This window comes from Myotis daubentonii, chromosome 5 (genome assembly GCF_963259705.1).
Source record: "Myotis daubentonii chromosome 5, mMyoDau2.1, whole genome shotgun sequence".
NCBI classification, from domain to species: domain Eukaryota; kingdom Metazoa; phylum Chordata; class Mammalia; order Chiroptera; family Vespertilionidae; genus Myotis; species Myotis daubentonii.
The window spans coordinates 25343895-25364389 of NC_081844.1; the positions used below are offsets into that span (position 1 = coordinate 25343895).

Here is a 20495-nt window from a genome sequence, read left to right on the forward strand (position 1 = left end):
TTTCCTGTGCTCCCTGTTGGTCTGTGACGGCACTCATCCCTGCGTTCCAGTGCTCCCACCCATAGCATGTGACCTTAAGCAGGCTGACTGGACTGGACTGGATTTTAATAGGGAGCAGAAGTTCTGGGCAATGACCTTAATTCTGGGCCTGCTGCAGACAAGCTTGGACTTCTTCCATGACGAGATGAACAGAGATGGGACCTTGGAGGGGAACCCGCTTAAGTTTTCATCATTAATAAGGCTTTCCACGAAACCCCATCTCCCCCGGGGGCTTCAGCAAATCTTTTCCTTGCAGCACCCCACAAACTCCACTTCCCCTGATAACAGTGGGATAGTCTGAAATAAATCTCAAACTCAAAACTAGTCATGGAAAGTAGTCAAGTCTTAGGCTTGTATCTTCCCTGACAAAGGCCAATCTTTACCTTCACTGAGCTTGTCTATTGTCTTTTGGCATCTACATAACATATGTTTGCAATGACAGGGTAATTTTCTTTTTTCCAGACCCTCCAGGCACAATCTCTTGTTGTATCTCAAATTAGAGAGCTAGATACCAGACGCCTTAACAAACCAATTAATTCGGAGTCATTTATTGTGCGCAGGTTCAGAGCAGATTACCTCTGTCAAATTCTGAACACCCAAAGGAGGAAGCCTTTTCTTTTTATATTCTTTTAGGTCCTTGTGTAAGTTATTTTTACAGACAATTTGTAACCTTGAGTACATATCATATCTAACAAACACCTGTAACCTTGAGTGCATATCATATCTATACAGACACCTGTAACCTTGAGTATCATATCTATACAGGCCTGGCATCAAAATCAGCATATCAGTTAGATGGCTAGCTTGCAAGCTCTGACAATTAAGTTTATCTTTTCTAGTCAAGAAAAAAACAAAGTTATTTTACAGTCTAAAAATAACAGAGATGACCTACAGAATAACAGACTGTCTCAGAATAACAGAGTAGTTCAAATGGCAGTTTTAAACAGCAGTTTTCTGAAGGAGGGATTACTATGCTTCACTCCCACCTGGATAAGAGCCCACAGAACCCCTCACTGCTATTGTTATCATGTTAGTTATTAACTCTTACCTCTCCTGTACCCACCTGGGTAAAGGAGTCTGTGTCTGTTCCTTTTACTTTTTATCCAATCCCAGAGATCTCTGCGCCTGCCTCCCTGATCTACCACTAGCAGATTTCTTATAACCCCCTTAGGCCTCTTCCTTTGATTGTAATGTATAAAATAAGATGCAAAACTGCCCTTCTTGAGAGAATTTTCTCAATCTGTTGTGATTTTGCTTCTAGGCAGTTGCTGTCAGTTTGGCTCAAATAAACTCATAAAAATTCTCTACAGGTTTGAATGTTTCTTCGGTTGACAGAGGGGAACAGAGTGTGGGGACAGGAGCCAGGGCACCAACGTGGGAGATGATGGCGCTAGACCAGGGTGGAGGCAAATGAGAAGTGAGAGGATTTGGGGTGTAGTGAAGTCAGAGCCAGCAGGCTTTCTGACTGGCCAGGTTACAGTGGCGGTGGCGGGATGTTCCTCTTCAGGCCTCCCCCAAGCTTGCAGCAACATCTCAATGCATTTCCCAGTATGTTACCCAGTTCTTCCTCACCCTGCTGCGTGAGGCCAGTGGCAGGCATTTCATTCCCAGTCATCAGACAGGAAGACTGAGTTCCAGACAGGTTAGGGCTCAAGACACATCCCAGGGGAGCTGAAGGCAAACAATAGATGATTCTGTGAACTGTGTGGAGATAACGCCCTGAGGGAGTGGCTCCTCCACCCCCGCTCACACACTGTATAAGGGCCAGGAGGCCTCAGAAGGATGCCCAGCTGCCCAGCCTGATGACACGGAACCACGCTGACCAGACCATGGGAGCTCCTCGCCTCAGCGCCTTTCACATCCTGCAGGGTGAGAATCTGGGGGCCCTATTGAGAGGAGCAAGAGAACCCCTGGTAGCACCCCTTTGGTGCCTCCATTTTCCAGTCCCCCCATACCACCCCCACCCATGGAGAAGTAGGAGGCACCGCTGGCAGCTCTGGGGCCTGACATGGAGAAAGCCACATGTTTAGGCGGGAGCCATGGCACATGGGAGAGCAGCTGGCAATGCCTGGGTACCTTCATGCCTGGGCAGGAACCCCCTGGGTGCTCTAAGGGTCTGTTCCCCACCCCAAGAGGGATCTCCACGCTCCTTCTAGATGCACTTTGGAAGCTGCTCCCTAAGAGGGGAAACTGAAGCAGGTGGAAGAGAGGGGGTGAATGAGTGCTCTGACCCCCTCAGGGAGTCACTCGTAACAGATGGCAGAGAGGGGGCTAGGGAGCTAAGGGGGACCCTTCCACAACAGGGTGACCCCCACACTACTCCCATTGTGTGGCAGGGGAAGCCCGAGATCCCCCTCATTTGCTCCCCCAGACCCAGCTGGGACTCGGCAGTACCTTGAAGGGCTTTGCTGCTGTGGGTTGAACCTGAGCTCTGCTGTGACTTCCCCCTCGCCTTCTTTCCCACGCCACCCAGGGTAGCTCTAACCATTGTCAGTTATCAGATTATCAGGGCAGCTCCTTGTCTGGGCAACCAGGCAACAAAGAGAGTTAAAAAATGACATTTGGAGTGCCAATCAGAACTTCCCCAGGCCACAGAGATGGGGCTCCCTGTGCTGGCCCAGGGTGCCAGGCGTGAGCTGTTTTCTATAGCTTTATGAAGGTGAGGTGTAATTTACATAGCATGTAATTCACCTGTTACATGGTTACAATTAGATGATTTTTAGTAAATTTGCCGAGTCCGTGTGGAGCACACCTGAAGGGGGCGATGTGTCAGGGACCAAGTCATAGAGACCCTGATCCTCACTTTCCACGTCTGTGAAATGGGGCAGAGCAAGGCTGGTCTCCACTTCACAGGCTTGTGTTAAGGGTTGAGTCCTGGTTCACAGTAAGAATTAAGTAACATTATTGTTGTTGTTGTTGTTAATGTTACTATTATTATTATTTCACGGGGGATGGGCTGCAGGAGGGGGAACCTTAGCAGGAGGAGCAAGGAGAGAATGACTGCCCCACCCCTGCCACAGGGGCCCCAGGCAGGAATCTGACTGCCCAGGGCTCAGCTAGGGGAATGCAAACCAGATGGGCCTGGGAGCAGCTACCAGCCACCCCTCTCCAGACTCCTATTTGGGTGGCTTCCTGGACCCCAGGTGGAGGTCTGGCCCAGCAGCCTCTGTGGTGGGGCAGGAAAGCCCAGCTCAGCACAGAGAACCCCCTCCCTGCAGGGTCTGGGGAACTTCACCCCTCCCTTCTATCTTCCCCAGCCCCCTCTTCACCAGTTTCTCCATAAACCTTTTCTGGGCTCTGAGCCTCAGTTTGTCCATCTGCAGAGTGGGCATAAACAGAGCCTCTGTCTCCTGGGGTAGTTGTGAGCATGGACGGTGCTACTGGGGCTTTGGGAGCTTGGGACCAATCGGCCCAGGACCCACCCTGCCAGGGAAGGTCACTTTGTGGTCTGTCCTACAAAGAGGAAGTGGGTTCCTCCAAAGGGAGAACTCACCAAACCCTGTGGCCAGAGAGGAGGACGACAGGAGTTCCAGCCTGTTCACCGCATCTGCGAGGCCTCGGGAGGGTGTGGGGGTCTTTGCCCTCTGCTGGCCTGAGGGTATCAAGTTTGGACATTGGGGCTGAGTGCTCAGGGGGCCCTCCAGCCTGCACCCTCCACAGCTCCTCAAGTTGTGCTCACAATGACTGATCCCAAAATTTCCGTATGAGCCCCTCCATGGGGAACTAGGAGCCATGAGTTATCCCTTCATTTGGCCCAGGAAGTGACTCACACCTGCTCTGCCTCCCTGGCCCCCACCCCTCCACCCGCTGCCCCCATCTGGTCTCCCTGGATTATCTGGGTCTGGACTGCCTTCCCAGCATCTCTAGATCTGCAGGGACTGGATGGATACCTCAAGCCTTACCCGCACCCCACATGCTGCCCAAGTGCCCGCACTAACTCCCGCCCTCCCTTTTCTTCTGTTTCTCTATCTGGCTCTCCATCTCTCTATCTCTCCAAGTCTTTCTATCTAATCTCTGGCACCTGTCACTCCCTTTCTAGCCGTCCCTTATTTCTCTGTCCATCTCTCTAGATCACTGTCTTCTTAACTCAGCCTCTCTCCTCCTCCTCCTCCTCCTCCTCCTCCTCCTCCTCCTCCTCCTCCTCCTCCTCCTCCTCCTCCTCCTCTGCCGGGAGCCGGTCCATGCTTGCTGTTTCAAGGGACCTGGCATATATGGCATACTGTTCTTAATATGTTTGCTCACCTTCTTGGCACTATGTGTTTTAACCAAGGTCTCTGAGAAAGGTTGTTTCCCCAGGTAGGGATTTTCCCCTGAAGTTAGGGAGGGAATAAAACCCCTCAACTAAGTGCCAGGTGGGTAATTAATCCCTTTAACTACGAACAATCATGCTTAAACTACATAATCTTTTCTCCCTGGAATGGAGATAAGAAACGCCCTAACCTTTGTAATAGAGATTGATAGGATTGAATCAACTGGTATAAATACCGTTGTAACAAGACAGAATTTAGAACACAGAACTAGAGACAGAAGAACTTCGCTGGAGAGAGCATGCCTGAGGATCCTGGAGAGGGACTGGCCTCAGAGCCTAGAGACAGAGCCTAGCGGGAGAACATGGCAAGGGATCCTGGACTGAACCTGACTACAGAGATTGGCAGGAGAACCTGACTGGAACCTGGACACTGAACCTGACTGGAGAGCCTGGACAGAACCTGGCTGGAGAACCTAGCGAGGGAACATGGCTACAGAACCTCGCTGGAGATCCGAAGCAGAACCTCTCTGGAGATCCGGGCTAGAGATCCTGGCTAGGCTGCTGATCAACTGAACGCTGCCTCTGAGTCTTTCCCTCTTCGCCGACTCCGTCTACACCTTTGGGGACCCCTGGACCCGCTGGGGTTGGACCCCGGCACTCCTCCCCCTCCTCCTCCTCCTCCTCTTCCTCCTCCTCCTCATCACATTATTTTCTCTCCATCTCTGTGTCCTTGTCTGTCCCTCTGGTGAACGGGCAAGGAAGTCCTCATCTGTAGACCTTCTGCTGACTTAAGGAGAACCCCCAGGACATGCCTTGGGACGGGGTGCCCTGAGCAGCAGGAAGAGAGGGATTGGGGGGCCCGTGCAGCTCCACCCCTAACATGAGCCCCCAGCATCTTCCTGTGTGCAGGGAGCCAGGATGTGAAATGTCACCACCGGGTCCCAAGCTGGTCGTTGTGGTGGACAGATGTGGGCGCAGTGTGCTTGCACCTGTGTCCCTGAGGAAGGGTGTGGGCTGGAGCACCTTTGATTTGGGAGTTCTGAGAGGACACCTGGCCCAATACCTTCATTTTTACATAAAGAAATGACAGCAGTAAGCACTCTGACACACCAGGCAGTACTTGTCTGCTTAACCCTCACACTCTAGGAAATGGGCCCCCTCCTCATCCCCATTCTACAGAAGGGGAAACTGAGGAATTGAGGCACCTGACCAAGGTCTGGGAGTAGAACCAAGGCCAATTGACTCCAATAAGTTTCCTGAATTGCTTCCCACAGGTCAGCAGAAGCCAAGACCCCTGCAAGGCTCGGGCCCCTCCCTATCCTTCAGTTCCTGAAAGCCACCGTCAGGCGATGGGTGCAGACCCTCTGGCCATGGGCATTGGAGGCCAGGGAGGTGCCACCTGCCCACTCTTTCCTTGAGTAATGGACAGAGCCTGAGCCTGGGATGGGTGCACAACCCCTTCCCTCAGATGTGTCAGCTTCAGGTCGCCCTCCCCTGTTCTGTGTCCTCCTGACCCTCCATCTCTCTGTTCCAGTGCTGTGTGTCCTGCTGACTCTGTTGGAAGATGGACCCCAGAACACCAGGGGTGAGTCTGCTCGGAGTAACTCAGTCCCCAGCCAGAGTCCCAACCCCACCTGCACCTCTCAGCCCAGGCAGAGAAAGGCCTGTTGCAGGAGGAAGCTCAGGGTTGCCCTTCCCAACACCCCTCCCCAGCCTCTGGCTCAGCCCTCATCTTCTTATCATGGTCTCTGGCCCACAGCCTCTGCCTGTCCCCAGCAGTGCCCTCCAGACTCCTCATGTATCAATGGCACTGCCTGTCACTGTGATCCAGGATTCCAAACTCCATTTGGAAAGAACAAAGTCAACCAAGGGGAGACTTGTGAAGGTACAGAGGCTTGGGGTGGTGGAGGGCTACATGGAGACGGAATGATGGTTGGTGGCCTCAGCCTTTGCTCTCAGACCATTATCAAGGACAGAGAAAAGAGAAAGAAAAAGATATGAAGGTGGAAAATGAGAAGTGAATAAACATGGCTTCGTACAGAGGGAGGAGCTGGGTTTCCAGGACCCTGGAACTGTTGTATCACTAATCAGCGAGCTGGACAAGGCTCCCTAATGAGCCAATTAGTTAGGAGTCATCTTTATTGTGCGCAGGTTCAGAGCAGATTACCCCTGTCAAATTCTGAACACCCAAGAGAGGAAGCATTCTCTTTTTATATTTTCTCAGGTCCTTGTGTAAGTTATTTTTGCAGACAGCTTGTGACCTTGAGTATATTTCAAATCTAGCAAACACCTGTCATATCTATACAGACACCTGTAATCCTGGGTACATATCTATACCATACCTGGCATCAGTATTAGCGTATCAGTCCCTTATGTTAGATTGCTAACTTATAAGGTTAGACAATTAAGTTTATCTTTTCTATTATTCAAACTAAATTAGTTATTTTTACAGAATTAGAGACCATCTAAAAATAACATAGTTGACTTATAGAGCAAGGGACTATCTAAAAATAGCAAAAAATTTCAAACAGCAGTTTTTCCAAAGGAGGGATCATTACTATGCTTCAGAACCTATGCCTCAGTTTACCCTTCCAGGACTGGGGAGGGGGATGCTGAGCTTCCACCCACCCACCACTTCAGCACCTCCTCCCGTATCCAAATCCAGGTGACAGACAGAAAGCTGAGCAGGGCAGAGCTGATTTAGTGGGTTCCAGGAATGACTTGCTCCAGCCACATCAGGGCTGCCTGAGAGTCTGAATATTTCCTAAAAGACACTGATTGAGCATCAGGCTCCATGCTAGGTATGAAACCAGGCTCTCTGCCCTGAGGGCACACATGGCTTTGGCAGGTGACCCTTTACCCCATTTTATTCCAGACATTGACGAATGTAAACAACGGGTGAACGTGACCTGTGGAGAAGATGCACGCTGCCATAACACCAAGGGGAGCTACTACTGCACATGCAGACCAGGATACAGGCCTGGTTCTGGGGCAACAAAGTTTAATAATCCAAGTGAGAACACGTGTCAAGGTAAGAATATCCTGCATCTTCCATCTCCCCGTCTATGAGGTTTGGAGTCACCAGAGCCATTCCTGCAGCATACAGGGTGCCAGGCCCTGGGTATAGGTGCAGCCCCAGGTCTGAGTGGGACAAGTGTGCCTGTGCCTATCCCACTAAAGCAGAGAAGTGGGGTGGCCTTTGAGCAAGGACCCAGGTCCTGGTTTTGCACTTTGACAGCTGGGTATGCAACACCAGCCAGGACACTTATTCAGAAACTAGAGGCCCAGTGCATGAATTTGTGCACCAGTGGGGTACCTTGGCCTAGCCTGTGGGATCGTGCCAAAACCAGCTCTCCAATATCCCTGAGGGGTTCCGGATTATGAGAGGGAGCAGGCCAGACCGAGGGACCCCACCAGTGCACTATCGGGGTCGGGGAGGACACAGGACGTTGGCCAGCTGGGAAGGGAACGAGGGAGGGCTCCAGGGCGTTTCCAGCCCATCCTGCTCAGTCTGAATCGGCCAGACCACAAGAGCAAGCTAACCTACCAGTTGGAGCATCTGCCCCCTGGTGGTCAGTGCACATCATTGCAAGCAGTTGAGGGGTCTTAGCATATCATTAGCATATTATGCTTTGATTGGTTGAACAGCCTACTGGTCAACCGGACACTTAGCATATTAGACTTTTATTATATAGAATTACTGGTAATGGCGAGATGTGATAATATTACTGTGATTGTGTGTGTGTGTGTGTGTGTGAGTGTGTGTGTGTGTGTGTGTGTTTTAAAAGAGCACCTAACTTTTACAGATAAAACCAAAAGTAGCTATGCCTTTTGTTGACTGTATGCTCTTGGACATGTTCTTTACCGCTCTGTGCCTCAGTTTACCCATCTGTAAAAGGGAGTGACAATGGTACTTACCTCCCAAAAATGCTGGGAAAGTATATGTGATCATAGAGCACAACATAGTGGTTTGCAGACTATACTCATTCTTTCTCTTTACTTTTTATCTTTATTGCTGAAAGTATTACATAAGTCCTATTTTTTCGTCATTAACCTCTACCAGCCCACCCCCACCTTGCCCCTCAGGTCCTCACCATCTCATGGTCTGTGTCCACGGGTTATGCGTAAGTTCATTGGTTGATCTCTTCCCACCCACCCTCCCCTGCCTTCCTTCTGAGGTTCAACAGTCCGTTCCATGCTTCTATGTCTCTGGTCTATTTTTGTTCATTAGTTTTTTTACTTTTCTTTCTCTGACTGGCTTATTTCCCTTAGCACAATACTCTCCAGGTCAATCCATGCTGCTGCAAATGGTAAGAGTTCTTTTCTTCATACAGCCATGTAGCATTCCATTGTGTAAATCGAGCATGTCAAACTCAAAGACTAACAGGGGCCAAATAAATGAGACAATGCAGCCTGCAGACCACAAATTGGACAAGATTGGTGTTAATGTACCTAACTTTTTTTATCCACTCATCTGTTGATGGGCACTTAAGCTGTTTTCAAATCTTAATTATTGTAAATTGCACTGCTATGAACATAAGATTGCATATATTCTTTCTGATGTGTGTTTTGATTTTCTTAGGATATTTTCCTAGAAGTGGGATCACTGGGTCAAATGGTAGTTCTATTTTTAATTTTTTGAGTAAGCTCCATGCTGTTTTCCACAATGGCTGCAGCAGTCTGCATTCCCCTGAGCAGTGTACTAGGGCTCTCTTTTTCCCTCATCCTCACCAACACTTTGCATTTGTTGATTTGTTGATAATAGCCATTCTGCCAGGTGTGAGGTGATATCTCATTGCCATTTTGATTAGCATCTCTCTGATGATTAGTGATTTTAAGCATTTTTTCATATGTCCTTTGGATTTCTGTATGTCCACTTTGGAGAAGTATCTATTTAGGTCCTTTGCCCAATTTAATTGAACTGTTTATCTTCCTTTGTTAAGTTGTATGAGTTCTCTATATATTTTGGATATTAACATCTTATCAGATGTGTCATTGGCAAATGTGTTCTCCCATGCAGGCTCTCTTGTTGTTTTGTTGATGGTTTCTTTTGCTCTGCAGAAGCTTTGCATTTTGATATAGTCCCATTTGTTTATTTTCTCCTTAGTCTCCATTGTCCTAGGAGATGTATTGGCAAACATATTGCTACAAGAGATATCTGAGATTTGGGTGCCTATAGTTTCTTCTAGGATTTTTATGGTTTCACATCTTGCATTTAAGTATTTTATCCATTTTGAGTTTATTCTTGTGTATGGTGTAAGTTGGTGGTCTAGTTTCTTTTATTGCAAGTACTTGTCCAATTTTCCCAATACTATTTATTTTATTAAAATATATTTTTATTGATTTCAGAGAGGAAGGAAGAGGGAGAGAGAGAGAGAGAGAGAGAGAGAGAGAGAGAGAGAGAGAGAGATCCATGATGAGAGAGAATCAGATTGGCTGCTTCCTTCAAGTCCCCCACTGGGGATCGAGCCCACAACCCAGGCATGTGCCCTCGATCAGAATCGAACCTGGGACTTTTCAGTTTGCAGGCCAATGCTCTATCCACTGAGCCAAACTGGTTAGGGCCCAACACTATTTATGAAAGAGACAGTCCTTCCTCCATTGTATTTTCTTACCTCTTTCTGTCAAATATTAATTGAGCATAATGCCTTGCGTTGACTTCTGGGTTCTCTGTTCTGTTCCATTGATCTATATGCCTGTTCTTGTGCCAGGAACAGGCTGTTTTGAGTATGGTGGCTTTGTAGTATAACCTGATATCTGGTCTTGTGATCCCTCCAACGTTGTTCTTCTTTCTCAATATTGCTGCAGCTATTTGGGGTCTTTTTTTGGTTCCATATAAATTTTTGGAGTGTTTGTCCTAGGTCTGTGAAATATGCTGTTGGTATTTTAATAGGCATTGCATTGAATCTATAGATTGCCTTGGGTAGTATGGACATTTTAATGATGCCGATTGTACCAATCCATGAACATGGTATATTCTTCCAGTTGTTTATATCTTTCTCTAGCTCTTTTTTCAACTTCCTGTACTTTTCCGAGTACAGGTCTTTCACCTCCTTGGTTACGTTTATTTCTAAGTATCTTAATGCTTTTGTTTCAGTGGTAAATTGGTTTATTTTTTTTTTTTAGTTTCTCTTTTTCAGAGTTCATTATTAGTATATGAAAATGCCATGGATTTGGGGATGTTAATTTTGTATTCTGCTACATTTTTAAATTCATTTATTAAATCTATTAGCTTTTTGGTGGAGGCTTTAGGGTTTTCTATGTACAGTATTATGTCATCTGTGAACAATCAGAGTTTTACTACGTCCTTTCCAAGTTGTCTGCCTTGTACTTCTTCTTGTCTGATCACTATGGTTAGGACTTCCAGTATTATGTTGAATAAGAGTGGTGAAAGCAGACATCCCTGTCCTGTTCCTATTCTTAGGGGAAATGCTTTTCATTTTGTCCCCTTGAATATGATGTTGACTGTAAGTTTGTCATACATGCCTTTTATTACCCTGAGGTATGATCCCTCTATTCCCACATTGCTGAAAGTCTTTATCAAAAAAGGGTGTTGTATTTTGTCAAATGCTTTTCTGGATCAATTGAAATAATCGTGTGATTTTTGTCTTGCAATCTGTTTATGTGCTGCACCACATTTATATATTTGTGAATATTATACCAGCCTTGCATTACTGGAATAAATCCCACTGGGTCATGGTGTATTACCTTTTTAATGTATTGCTGGATCATTTTGCAAAAATTTTGTTGAGAATTTTAGCCTCCATGTTCATCAGTGATATTGGCCTGTAATTCTCTTTCTCTGTAGTGTCTTTATCTGGTTTTATTAGAATAATGTTAGCCTCATAGAAAGAGCTTAGAAATGTTCCTTCCAGTTGGATTTTTTGGAATAGTTTGAGAAGGATAGGTGTAATTTCTGCTTTAAACATTGGGAAAACTCTCCTGTGAAACTATTTAGACCAGCACTTTTGTTTGCTGAAAATTTTTATTGTTATTATTTCTGCTTCAATTTCAATAGTAGTTATCAGCCTATTAAAAATACAACCTTCCTGATTGAGTTTTGGAAGGTTGTATTTTTCTAGAAATATGTGCATTTTTCTAGATTGTCCAGTTAGTTGAAATAAAGTCGTTCATAGTGTTTTTTGTTTTACAATCCTATGTATTTTTGTGGGGTCAGTTGTTACTTCATCTCTTTCATTTCTGATTTTGGGTCCTCTCTCTTTGTTTCCTGATGAATCTGGCCAGGGGTTCATTAATCTTGTTTTTCCTTTAAAGAGCCAGCTTTGCTTTTATTGATCTTTTGTATTGTTTTTCTGTTTGTTTGTTTGTTTGTTTTATTCTATGTCATTTATTTCCTACTTTCTATTTACTCTCAACTTTTCTTGTTGTTCTGTTTCTAATTCTTTAAGTTGTACTGTTAGATAACTTATTATGAGCTTTTCTTCTTTTTGAGGTAGGCCTGTAGTGCTATGAACTTTCCTCTCAGTACTTCTTTCACTGTGCCTCATAGATTTTGGATTGTTGTGTGTTCATTTTCATTTGTTTCCAGGATATCTTTTAATTTCTTCTTTGGTAACTAATTCATTGTTTAATAGCATGCTATGTAGCCTGCATGTGCTTGATTGATTTTTAGTGCTTTTCTGGTAGCTGATTTCTAATTTCATGTCATTGTGGTCAGAAATTTCTTGATATGATTTTAATTTTCTTGAATTTGTAGAGGCTTAGCTTGTGTCCTAACATGTGGTCTACCTTTGAAAATGTCCCTTGTTGCACTTGGGAAGAATGTATATGCTGTAGCTTTTGGGTGGAATGTTCTGAAGATGTCAATTAGTTTAATCTGATCAAGTGTGTAACTTAGGATTGCTGTTTCATTTTTGATTTTTTTGCCTAGAAGTTTTATCAAGTTTTGTCAGTGAGATATTAAAGTTCCCTACTATAATTGTATTGCTGTGATCTCTCCCTTGATATCCTCCAGAAGTATTTTTTTATATATTTGGGTGCTCCTGTATTGAGGAGCATATATATATATATATATATATATATATATATATATATATATATATATATATATTTACCAGAGTTATATCCTCTCGTTGTATCGATCCTTTTAGTATTACGAGGTGGCTGTCTTTATCTCTTGTGATGGGTTTCACTTTGAGGTCTCTCTTTTCAGATACAAGTATTGCTACCCCAGCTTTCTTTTCATTTCCATTTGCCTGAAAAATACATTTCCATCCCTTCACTTTCAGATTTCATGAATCCTTTGTGCTGAGGTGAGTCTCTTGTAAACAGCGTACATATGGGTCATGTTTTCTTATCCATTCAGCTAACCTTTGCCTTCTGATTGGAGCATTTAATCCATTTACAGTTAAGTTTATTATTGATAGGTACTCCTCTGTTGCCATTTTTATTCTTTATGCCTGTGTTCCTCCCTCCCTTTCTATTTCTTCTTTTTACAACAGTCCCTTTAGCATTTTGTTTATTGCTAGTTTGGTGGTAATAAACTCCTTTAGCCTTTTTTGTCTGCGAAGCTCCTGACTTCACCTTCAATTTTGAATGATAGCCTTGCTGATAGAGTGTTGTTGGATTCAGTATCTTGGTTTTTATCACTTAGTATACTTCATGCCATTACCTTCTGGCCTGATGTGTTTCTATTGAGAAACCCACTGATAGTCTAACGGGAGATCCCTTGTAGGTAACTTTCTATTTCTCTCTTGCAGTCTTTAAGATTCTTTCTCTGTGTTTTATATTTGCCCATTTAATTATGATATGTCTTGGTGTAGGTCATTTGGGGTTCATTTTGATTGGCACTCTCTGTGCTTCTTGGACTTGTGTGACTTTTTATTCCCAAGTAAGAGATGTTTTCTGTCATTATTCCTTCAAATAGGTTTTCTATTTCATGCTCAGCTTCCTCTCCTTTTGGCACCCCTATTATGCAGATGTTGTTGTTTTTTCATGTTGTCCCAAAGCTTGCTTTTTAGTGTAGTTTTTTTTCCAGTTGCTGCTCTGCTTGGGTGTTTTTTTCTACCTTGTCTTCTAACTCACTGATTCTGTCCACAGCTTCTTTTAGTCTACAGTTGAAACCTCCAGGGTGTTCTTTATTGCACTATGTCATTTTTCATTTTCTTTTAATTCTTATTCATGTTGATGTATTTCTCATTCAGCTCCTTATACTTCTCATTGAGTTGCTAGTAATTCTCATTCAGATCTTTGAGCATTCTTATAACCATTACTTTGAATTCTTTATCCAACAAATTACTTGCCTCCATTTCATTTAGTTCCTTTTCTGGTGAGTCCTCCTTTTCTTTCATTTAAGGGTTGTTTCCTTGTCTCTCCACTTTTTGTGCCTTCATTTATTTCTATGTATTACTAATAAATCAAACTGCTATACAACCCAGATTTTTTGAGTTGGTCTTATTTAATAGGTGCTTTGTGGGACCCAGTGGTGCAGTCTCTCAGGTCTCCTGGGCTGGGTATTCTAGGAAGGCCCCCTAATTTAGGTATTTGAATTCTCCTGTTCTTTTTGAGTCTTGAATGTTATTGTCCCATTCGTGAATGGAGTCTCCTTCCAGGGTGTCTGATTATGTGGCTTACCCCTTACCACGTTGTACCAGCCATTTTGGACTTGCTGACTAAAATGCACAAATTACAACCAAATAACAGCACAAAATACCATCACACAGAGAAACAGAACAAGAATGTACACAAGTCCCCTATAGCTCCCAACAAAAGTGACCACAAGAGAAAAGAGAATTTGGAAAGAGAAAATAGAGCAAGAATGATAGAAAAAAAAGAAAGAAAGAAATATGGGGAGAAAACACAACATAACAAACAAAAAAACAAAAACAAGAAATGGGGAGAAGACTCTGTAAATACAGAGCTTAAATAAAGAAATAAGAATAAGGAATTAGAGGAATAGGGGAAGGAAATTGTTTAGAATAAAGGAGGGCCCTAACTGGTTTGGCTCAGTGGATAGAGCGTCGGCCTGTGGACTGAAGGGTCCCAGGTTCGATTCTGGTCAGGGGCATATTCCCTGGTTGTGGGCACATCCCCAGTAAGGGAAGTGCAGGAGGCAGCTGATCGATGTTTCTCTCTCATCGATGTTTCTAACTCTCTAGACCTCTCCCTTCCCACTGTAAAAAAAATCAATAAAATATATATATATATATATATATATATATATATATATATATATATATATATATATATATGAGGGAGAAAAGAAATGAGAAAATAAGAAAAAAAATTTTGAAAAGGAAAGAGAGCAAATAGACCTAAATTTAGGAAGTGAAACAATAAATTAGGAGAAAAAGAAAGAGAAAGAGATTTAAAAAAATGAATAGTGAATAAAAAGAAAAGAGAAGGGAAAATTGAATAGGAACAGGGAAGAGGAAAATTAGATATATGAACAAAACAAGAGACTAGAATAATAACAAATCAATATAAGAGAAAAATAAGGAAGATAAATTTTAAAAGAAAGGAAAGAGCCCAAACCAGTTTGGCTCAGTGGATAGAGCATCGGCCTGCGGACTCAAGGGTCCTGGGTTTGATTCCGATCAAGGGCATGTACCTTGGTTGCAGCCACATTGCCAGTAGGGAGTGTGCAGGAAGCAACTGAATCGATGTTTCTCTCTGATCAATGTTTCTAACACTCTATCCCTCTCCCTTCCTCTCTGTAAAAAATCAATAAAATATATTTTAAAAAAAGAAAGGAAATAGAAAAACTAAAAAGGATCAAGGAGAATAAAAACAGGAGTAAAAAAGAGAAAAGAGGAAGAAAAAAGTTGAGGGTGGGAAGTGAAGTGTCATTCATTTCAGCTGAGTTTTAATACCCCATGGGAACTGGCTTAGGATGCTACTTTTTTGTTCTGTCTGCCAATACTGGGTTCCTGTTAGGTACTTAGGTACTAACTATTATCAGGTATGGTACTGTCTGTTGGCTTTTAGGAACCTGCTTGAAGCTCCAAGCAATGCACCGGTCCACCACTTGTGTCTGTCTCCACATACCTTGACTGTAAGCAGGAGGGGCCAATCTGCCCTCTAGAGTGGGTTTGTGAGACGCCCAGAGCCAGGGCTGATTCAGCACACTTCCCCTGATTCCCTGAGTTCCACCTCTTCCCACCTTGGCCTGTCAGCCAGCTGTCAATCTTCATCACTCTAAAGTCTGTTTTTGACAGCGCTTTAGGTGGGGTAGGTGCTCTTTCGCTTTCAGGGAATATGATGAGTGTGTTTTCCTGTCCCAAAGCTGCTCCTCCATGAGTGGCCCAAAATATTACTCTGCCCTTGGGACCCTGGAGTTTTTATCACTGTGGTTCCTAGAATAGTGGGGCAGATGGCCCCTCCTCCCATCAGCTCACTGAGTGCTCCTCGAGACTGTTCTACCCTTAAACTTGGCCTCTACCTTTGCTCCCTCAGTAAAGCTCAAAATTCGGGGTGTGGCAGGCTGTACCACGTAGGGCAGGGTTTATTTGTTTACCTGCTCTTTGGGTGTTGGGAGCAGGTAGCTCCTCACAGAAAAAATGGCCATTTGGAGGTGTATGAATGACCCAATGACTCCTGGCTACTTTTTTTTTACATCTCCCTGCATTGCTTCCCACCCCAGCTCTCCTTAGGCACCTCAAGGCCTTGCCTCCCTCCCTGTGCCAATGCCTCAGGTATGTAGTTGCAAATGAAAACTGTGCTCTGGGTTTAGAGATTAAAAAAAAAAAAAGGCAACCAAACTGCTGCAATCTCTCCCACTGGCTCTGGTGTGCTGGGCCTGGACTCTGCTACTGCCAGCAGCACTGCTACCTTTCATAGCTGATTGGATGATATGTGTGCCACAGGTCAGCCACAGGTGTGTGGATCCCAGCCTGTGCTCCCAGCATCTATATTCTGAGGGGACAGTTCTCCCCATAGCACAGTGCTCCCTCCTCTCTCAGCTCCCCTCCACCTGCAACCTCCCCCTTCCTACCTGTCTCCAGGTGTTTACTGTTCTTCCTTGTTATAAGTCATCTCCTCAGCTGGACCTCAGTTGGTAATTGCGGGTGAATGTTCTCTAATTTAGTTGTATTTCCAGTTTGGCCCCGGGATGAGGTGCCCAATGGGTATGCCTATCTGACTGCCATTTTCTCCTCCCCTCTCGACTGACTACACCATCTCTGGGTTGGACATCCCAGGGGACCATACCCCAGGGGTGGCTGCTCAGAGATCAGCTGGCCTGGCCCATCCTCTCACCAGAGACACAGGAGGAGCCAGGCCTCCACACATCACTAGGCTTTGCTCGCTTTCCAGGGGAGCAGGGAAGGGGCTTCAGGCATCTGCAGGCAGATGGGGCCAGCAGTGATCAGGCAGAACCACGACTCACCCAGAGAGAAGGGTTAGTGCAGAATACAGAGAGAGGAGGAGGGGGCTGAGCCAGGGATCCTGGAGGCTCTGAGCAGGGTCCACAGACCCACCCTGCTGAGGACAGAAGAGCCTGAAACCAGGTGTCATCGGAGACCATTGCCCCAGGCTCAGTCCTCTCCTGAGAAGATCAGCCCACATGCCATGGGGGCCCATACCACTGGGGGACAGAAGAGAGAGGCTGAGCCCCTCTTGGCCAGGCACACAAATGTGTCCCTGCTAGAAGAACAAGGAGCCAGATGGCAGAAACACCTGCCACTCTTCACCCATCAGCCGCTGCTCCCCGCTCCAAGCATCCAGCCCTTGCCCACCACTGACCATACTAACATGTGGGTTCTCATCACTCCCTGCCAGTCCAGGGGATGCCGTCAGGGGGATCAGAAGGGGCACCTTCACCACCCCAAGGCTGCATGGCTGGATGTCAGCCCCACTGCCCTCATGGCCTGGCACCCACTGTCCAGGTGACCCTGGCCTATCTGGCATCATTTTCACATTCTGGGCCTGGCCTAAAAGCCTTGTCCTCAATGGGTCAGGCTCAGGGGTGGTTCTCGGTCCATCGCCATGGGCTGGAGTCTCAGAAGTCGTGTGGATGGGAGATCCCTGTCTCACCAGAGTCACCAGGATTCCAAGGAGAGCTCAGCCCACAGCACCCACCCCGGGGAGTCAGGACCAAGGCCACCGAAAGGAGCCTGATCAGGGCCTGCAGCACTTCTCCCGCACTTGGTTCTAGGGAGGCCCACCTTGGCCTTTGCCCAAGTCCTCAGGCTGGGACACAGGTGGCAGTGATGTCCCTGTCCTAGACGGGAGCTGCCCAGAGAGGGGGTGGGGGGGGGTGGGTGGTAGAAGGAGTCAGAGGGAGAACTTGGGCCGCTTCTGGCCACATCTGGACAACAGAGCACCTAGGCCACCATGCTTACCCACAGGACACCTCCATATGAATTAGAAAAGGCACCACTCACTTTGAAGAAGGGAGTGGGGCCTTCCAGATGCTTCCATGGCAGGAAACGTGGCTGAATCCCAGGCTTGAAGGCTGCCCACGGCTGTAAGGAATCCACCACCCTCTCCTTCCCCTTGCAAGTATGGACAAAAGGCAGTTGAACCCCAGAATCTGTAAAAGCTGCAGCAACTGTGTCAACACCCATGACAGCTATACCTGCATGTGCCTGGCAGGATTGGAGCTCCACCCGCAGGGCCTGAAGCTGTGGAAAGGTAGAGGCCGGGGAGGATACTGTGAGGATAGAGTGGCTGCAGCTGGGAAATGAGCCAATGCAGGTTCTGCAGCCCCAAGAGGCAGGAGAAGATTCTCAGGTTTCAGAAATGCCAAGGGCCTGGTAACACTGTGCCTAAGGGTTCACCTCCCCAAAAAGTCCTGCCACAGAGCAGGGCGGTGGCAGGTCCCTCTGGACCTGGGGTTTCCTTCTGGAGCCCCTGTGAGCACCCCCAGACCCTTCCCTTTCCTCATCTTTCCTTTGGGTGATGACGGTGCCCCTACTGATCCCCCTGAAGGCACCTCCTGTACTGGCAGGAAGTGATGACAAGTCCCATGTGAGTGAGGCCAGAGCTGTGACTTCTGGTTCCCAGAAGGAGACCTGGTCCAGCAGTCAGGAAGACGTAGGCAGTTCTTGGTCAGGAAGTTCTGCCCTCATGACTCAGTTTCCCTCCTGGATTTGCCACTTATAAACTGTAGACTATGGTCCCTGCCATGTCCATCTTGTAGGAGGCCACTGTAATGTGCTTTCAGGGTGAAGTTGAAGGTCACCAGGTGGTGTCATGTGTACTGACAGTGGGATCCTCAGGCAAAGAGAGGTGGGTGCGGTGAGGGCCTGACGCTCTGGCTTTGTCCTCAGATGGGAATGAATGTACCTCGGGGCATACACCCCTGCCAAAGCCTGGCTGGTGTGGCTCAGTAGTTGAATGTAGAGCCATGAACCAAGAGGTCAGTGGTTTGATTCCTGGTCAGGGCTCATGACCAGATTGTGGGCTCCATCCCAATAGAGGATGTGCAGGAGGTTACCAATCAATGTTTCTATTTCTCCATCCCGCTCCCTTCCTCTCTCCCTAAAACCAATAAAAACATATTTTTAAGACACACACACAAAAAGAACCGTGCCTCATACGACCCACTGCCAAACATTGTGGGCAGCTATGAGTGCCGCTGCCATCCTGGCTGGAAGCCTATTCCTGGGTCCCCCAGTGGCCCACACAACACCGTCTGTGAAGGTTCGGAGTTCAGATCCCATAAAAGAACCACATCATTTTTCCTTTGCTGAGCCATCTGAAAGGCAGCTGCCATAAGGAGCTTTGGCAGAGAAGGGGCAGCACTTTCAGCAATGGTGTGTGCCCAGTGCAGGCAGTGAGCAGAGGGGACCTGGGCCGGGCAGGGCTGAGCATCAGACTCTGTTCTAAAATGGCATGAGCAGAGCTCTGTGCACAGCGGTGCCACAGCCCACAGAGTCAGTGCAAGGGAGCTATCAGTGCGGCAGCCTCCCAGGTCCTCCCCCAGTCCATCCTGCCCCACAGGTGGGGGCACAGCTTTGGGATGACACTGGCACTCACACAGTACTGTCCTGTCCACCTTGCAGGAGCGCTCTGAGCTTATGGTGCTTTTACACTGGAAAATGTCACCGCAAGTGTGTACACTGTTGGACTAGGTGGCTGTTAAGCAGGGTGTGTGTGGGGGGGGGGTGTCTTCGATGTACTTTGAGAGAAGGGGCAGGAGGGTTGTGTGTAGGGAGTAGAAGGAGGGCCTGACATTCTCTCCGGTTCGTCCTGAGATGTGGATGATTGTAAACCAGGGCAAAACTCCTGCCACAAATCCACCCAATGCCACAACACCGAGGGCAGCTATGACTGCCTCTGTCACCCTGGCTGGAAGCCGGTTCCTGGGTCCCCCCATGGCCTACACAACACTGTCTGTGAACAAGGTTTGGAGTTAAGATCCCATATTCCCAAAGACACACAGCTGAAGTCACCTGATCATATATTCATGGGCAGCCACACGAACCCAGTGCAATGAATGCTGGGGGGGGCCCTGGTGGGCCAGGCTTCCATTCTTTGAGACTAAATGGGAAAAGATCTGGGGGTCCTGCAGAAGGAGCTGGGGTACCAAGGGGAAGGCTCCTGGGGGGCCCCAGGCAGCAGCTAATTACTAACTGGGACAAAGGTATTTAATATCTCACAACTTGTACCTCTGTGGGGGCTGACCTGCTGTGGGTCAGGCCTCTGCACACTTCCCATAACCCTTGCATCTGCCACTCAGGGATATGCAATCAGCAGGTGTCATCACCTCCAGCCAAGGCGTGGCGGGGAAAGAGGACTGGACATGGGAAGGGGGTGGGGCACAGAGAGGAGAGGGGCCCTGATTCCTGAATAAACAAAGGACTACTCAGTGTGAAAGTAGGGCCTGACCCTAGATCCTGCCTCCAACACACACACACACACACACACACACACACACACACACACACACTCACACACCTAATGAACTGCTGTTCTGTCCCCTGCAGATATCTCCTTCCCCACCTGGACCCCACCCCCTGAAATCAAGAGCCAGGTGAGTGACTCCAGCCGGGACCAGAAGGCAAGGTCCCTCCACTCAGCCCACCATCCACCCATCTCCCCACGCTCCCCTACCCATGCATGAAGCTCTCTAAGGCCTCATCTCCTTTCCCCAGAATCTCTCTCGCTTCTTTGAAAGAGTCCAGGACCTACTCAGAGACTTCAAGTCTGCTCCAGCCCAGGACACCATCCAGGTAAGGACAGGACCCAGGGGAGGCAGGTGGAGGCGTCCCATAGAGACCCGAGGAAGCCTTGGTCTGGAAGG

The 20495-nt window shown here is 47.0% G+C and overlaps 1 protein-coding gene across 1 annotated transcript; it reads left to right on the plus strand.

The window, feature by feature from the left end:
- Nucleotides 1–1597: 1597 nt before the first annotated feature.
- Nucleotides 1598–19919, plus strand: LOC132234983 (adhesion G protein-coupled receptor E5-like). The gene is made up of 5 exons (XM_059696662.1): nt 1598–1908; nt 5823–5873; nt 6048–6173; nt 7164–7319; nt 19447–19919. Exons 1-5 carry the CDS (start codon nt 1842–1844, stop codon nt 19686–19688), a joined length of 642 nt encoding a protein of 213 aa, XP_059552645.1. The 5' UTR covers nt 1598–1841; the 3' UTR covers nt 19689–19919.
- Nucleotides 19920–20495: the final 576 nt, after the last annotated feature.

What these genes read in the sequence shown, in the direction of transcription:
- LOC132234983 (XM_059696662.1), top strand. Translation starts at nt 1,842, where the DNA reads ATGACACGGAACCACGCTGACCAGACCATGGGAGCTCCTCGCCTCAGC. An exon ending in CGCCTTTCACATCCTGCAGG is followed by an intron (nt 1,909 to 5,822) that starts GTGAGAATCTGG and finishes TCTCTGTTCCAG; the next exon opens with TGCTGTGTGTCCTGCTGACT. An exon ending in AAGTGAGAACACGTGTCAAG is followed by an intron (nt 7,320 to 19,446) that starts GTAAGAATATCC and finishes GTTCGTCCTGAG; the next exon opens with ATGTGGATGATTGTAAACCA.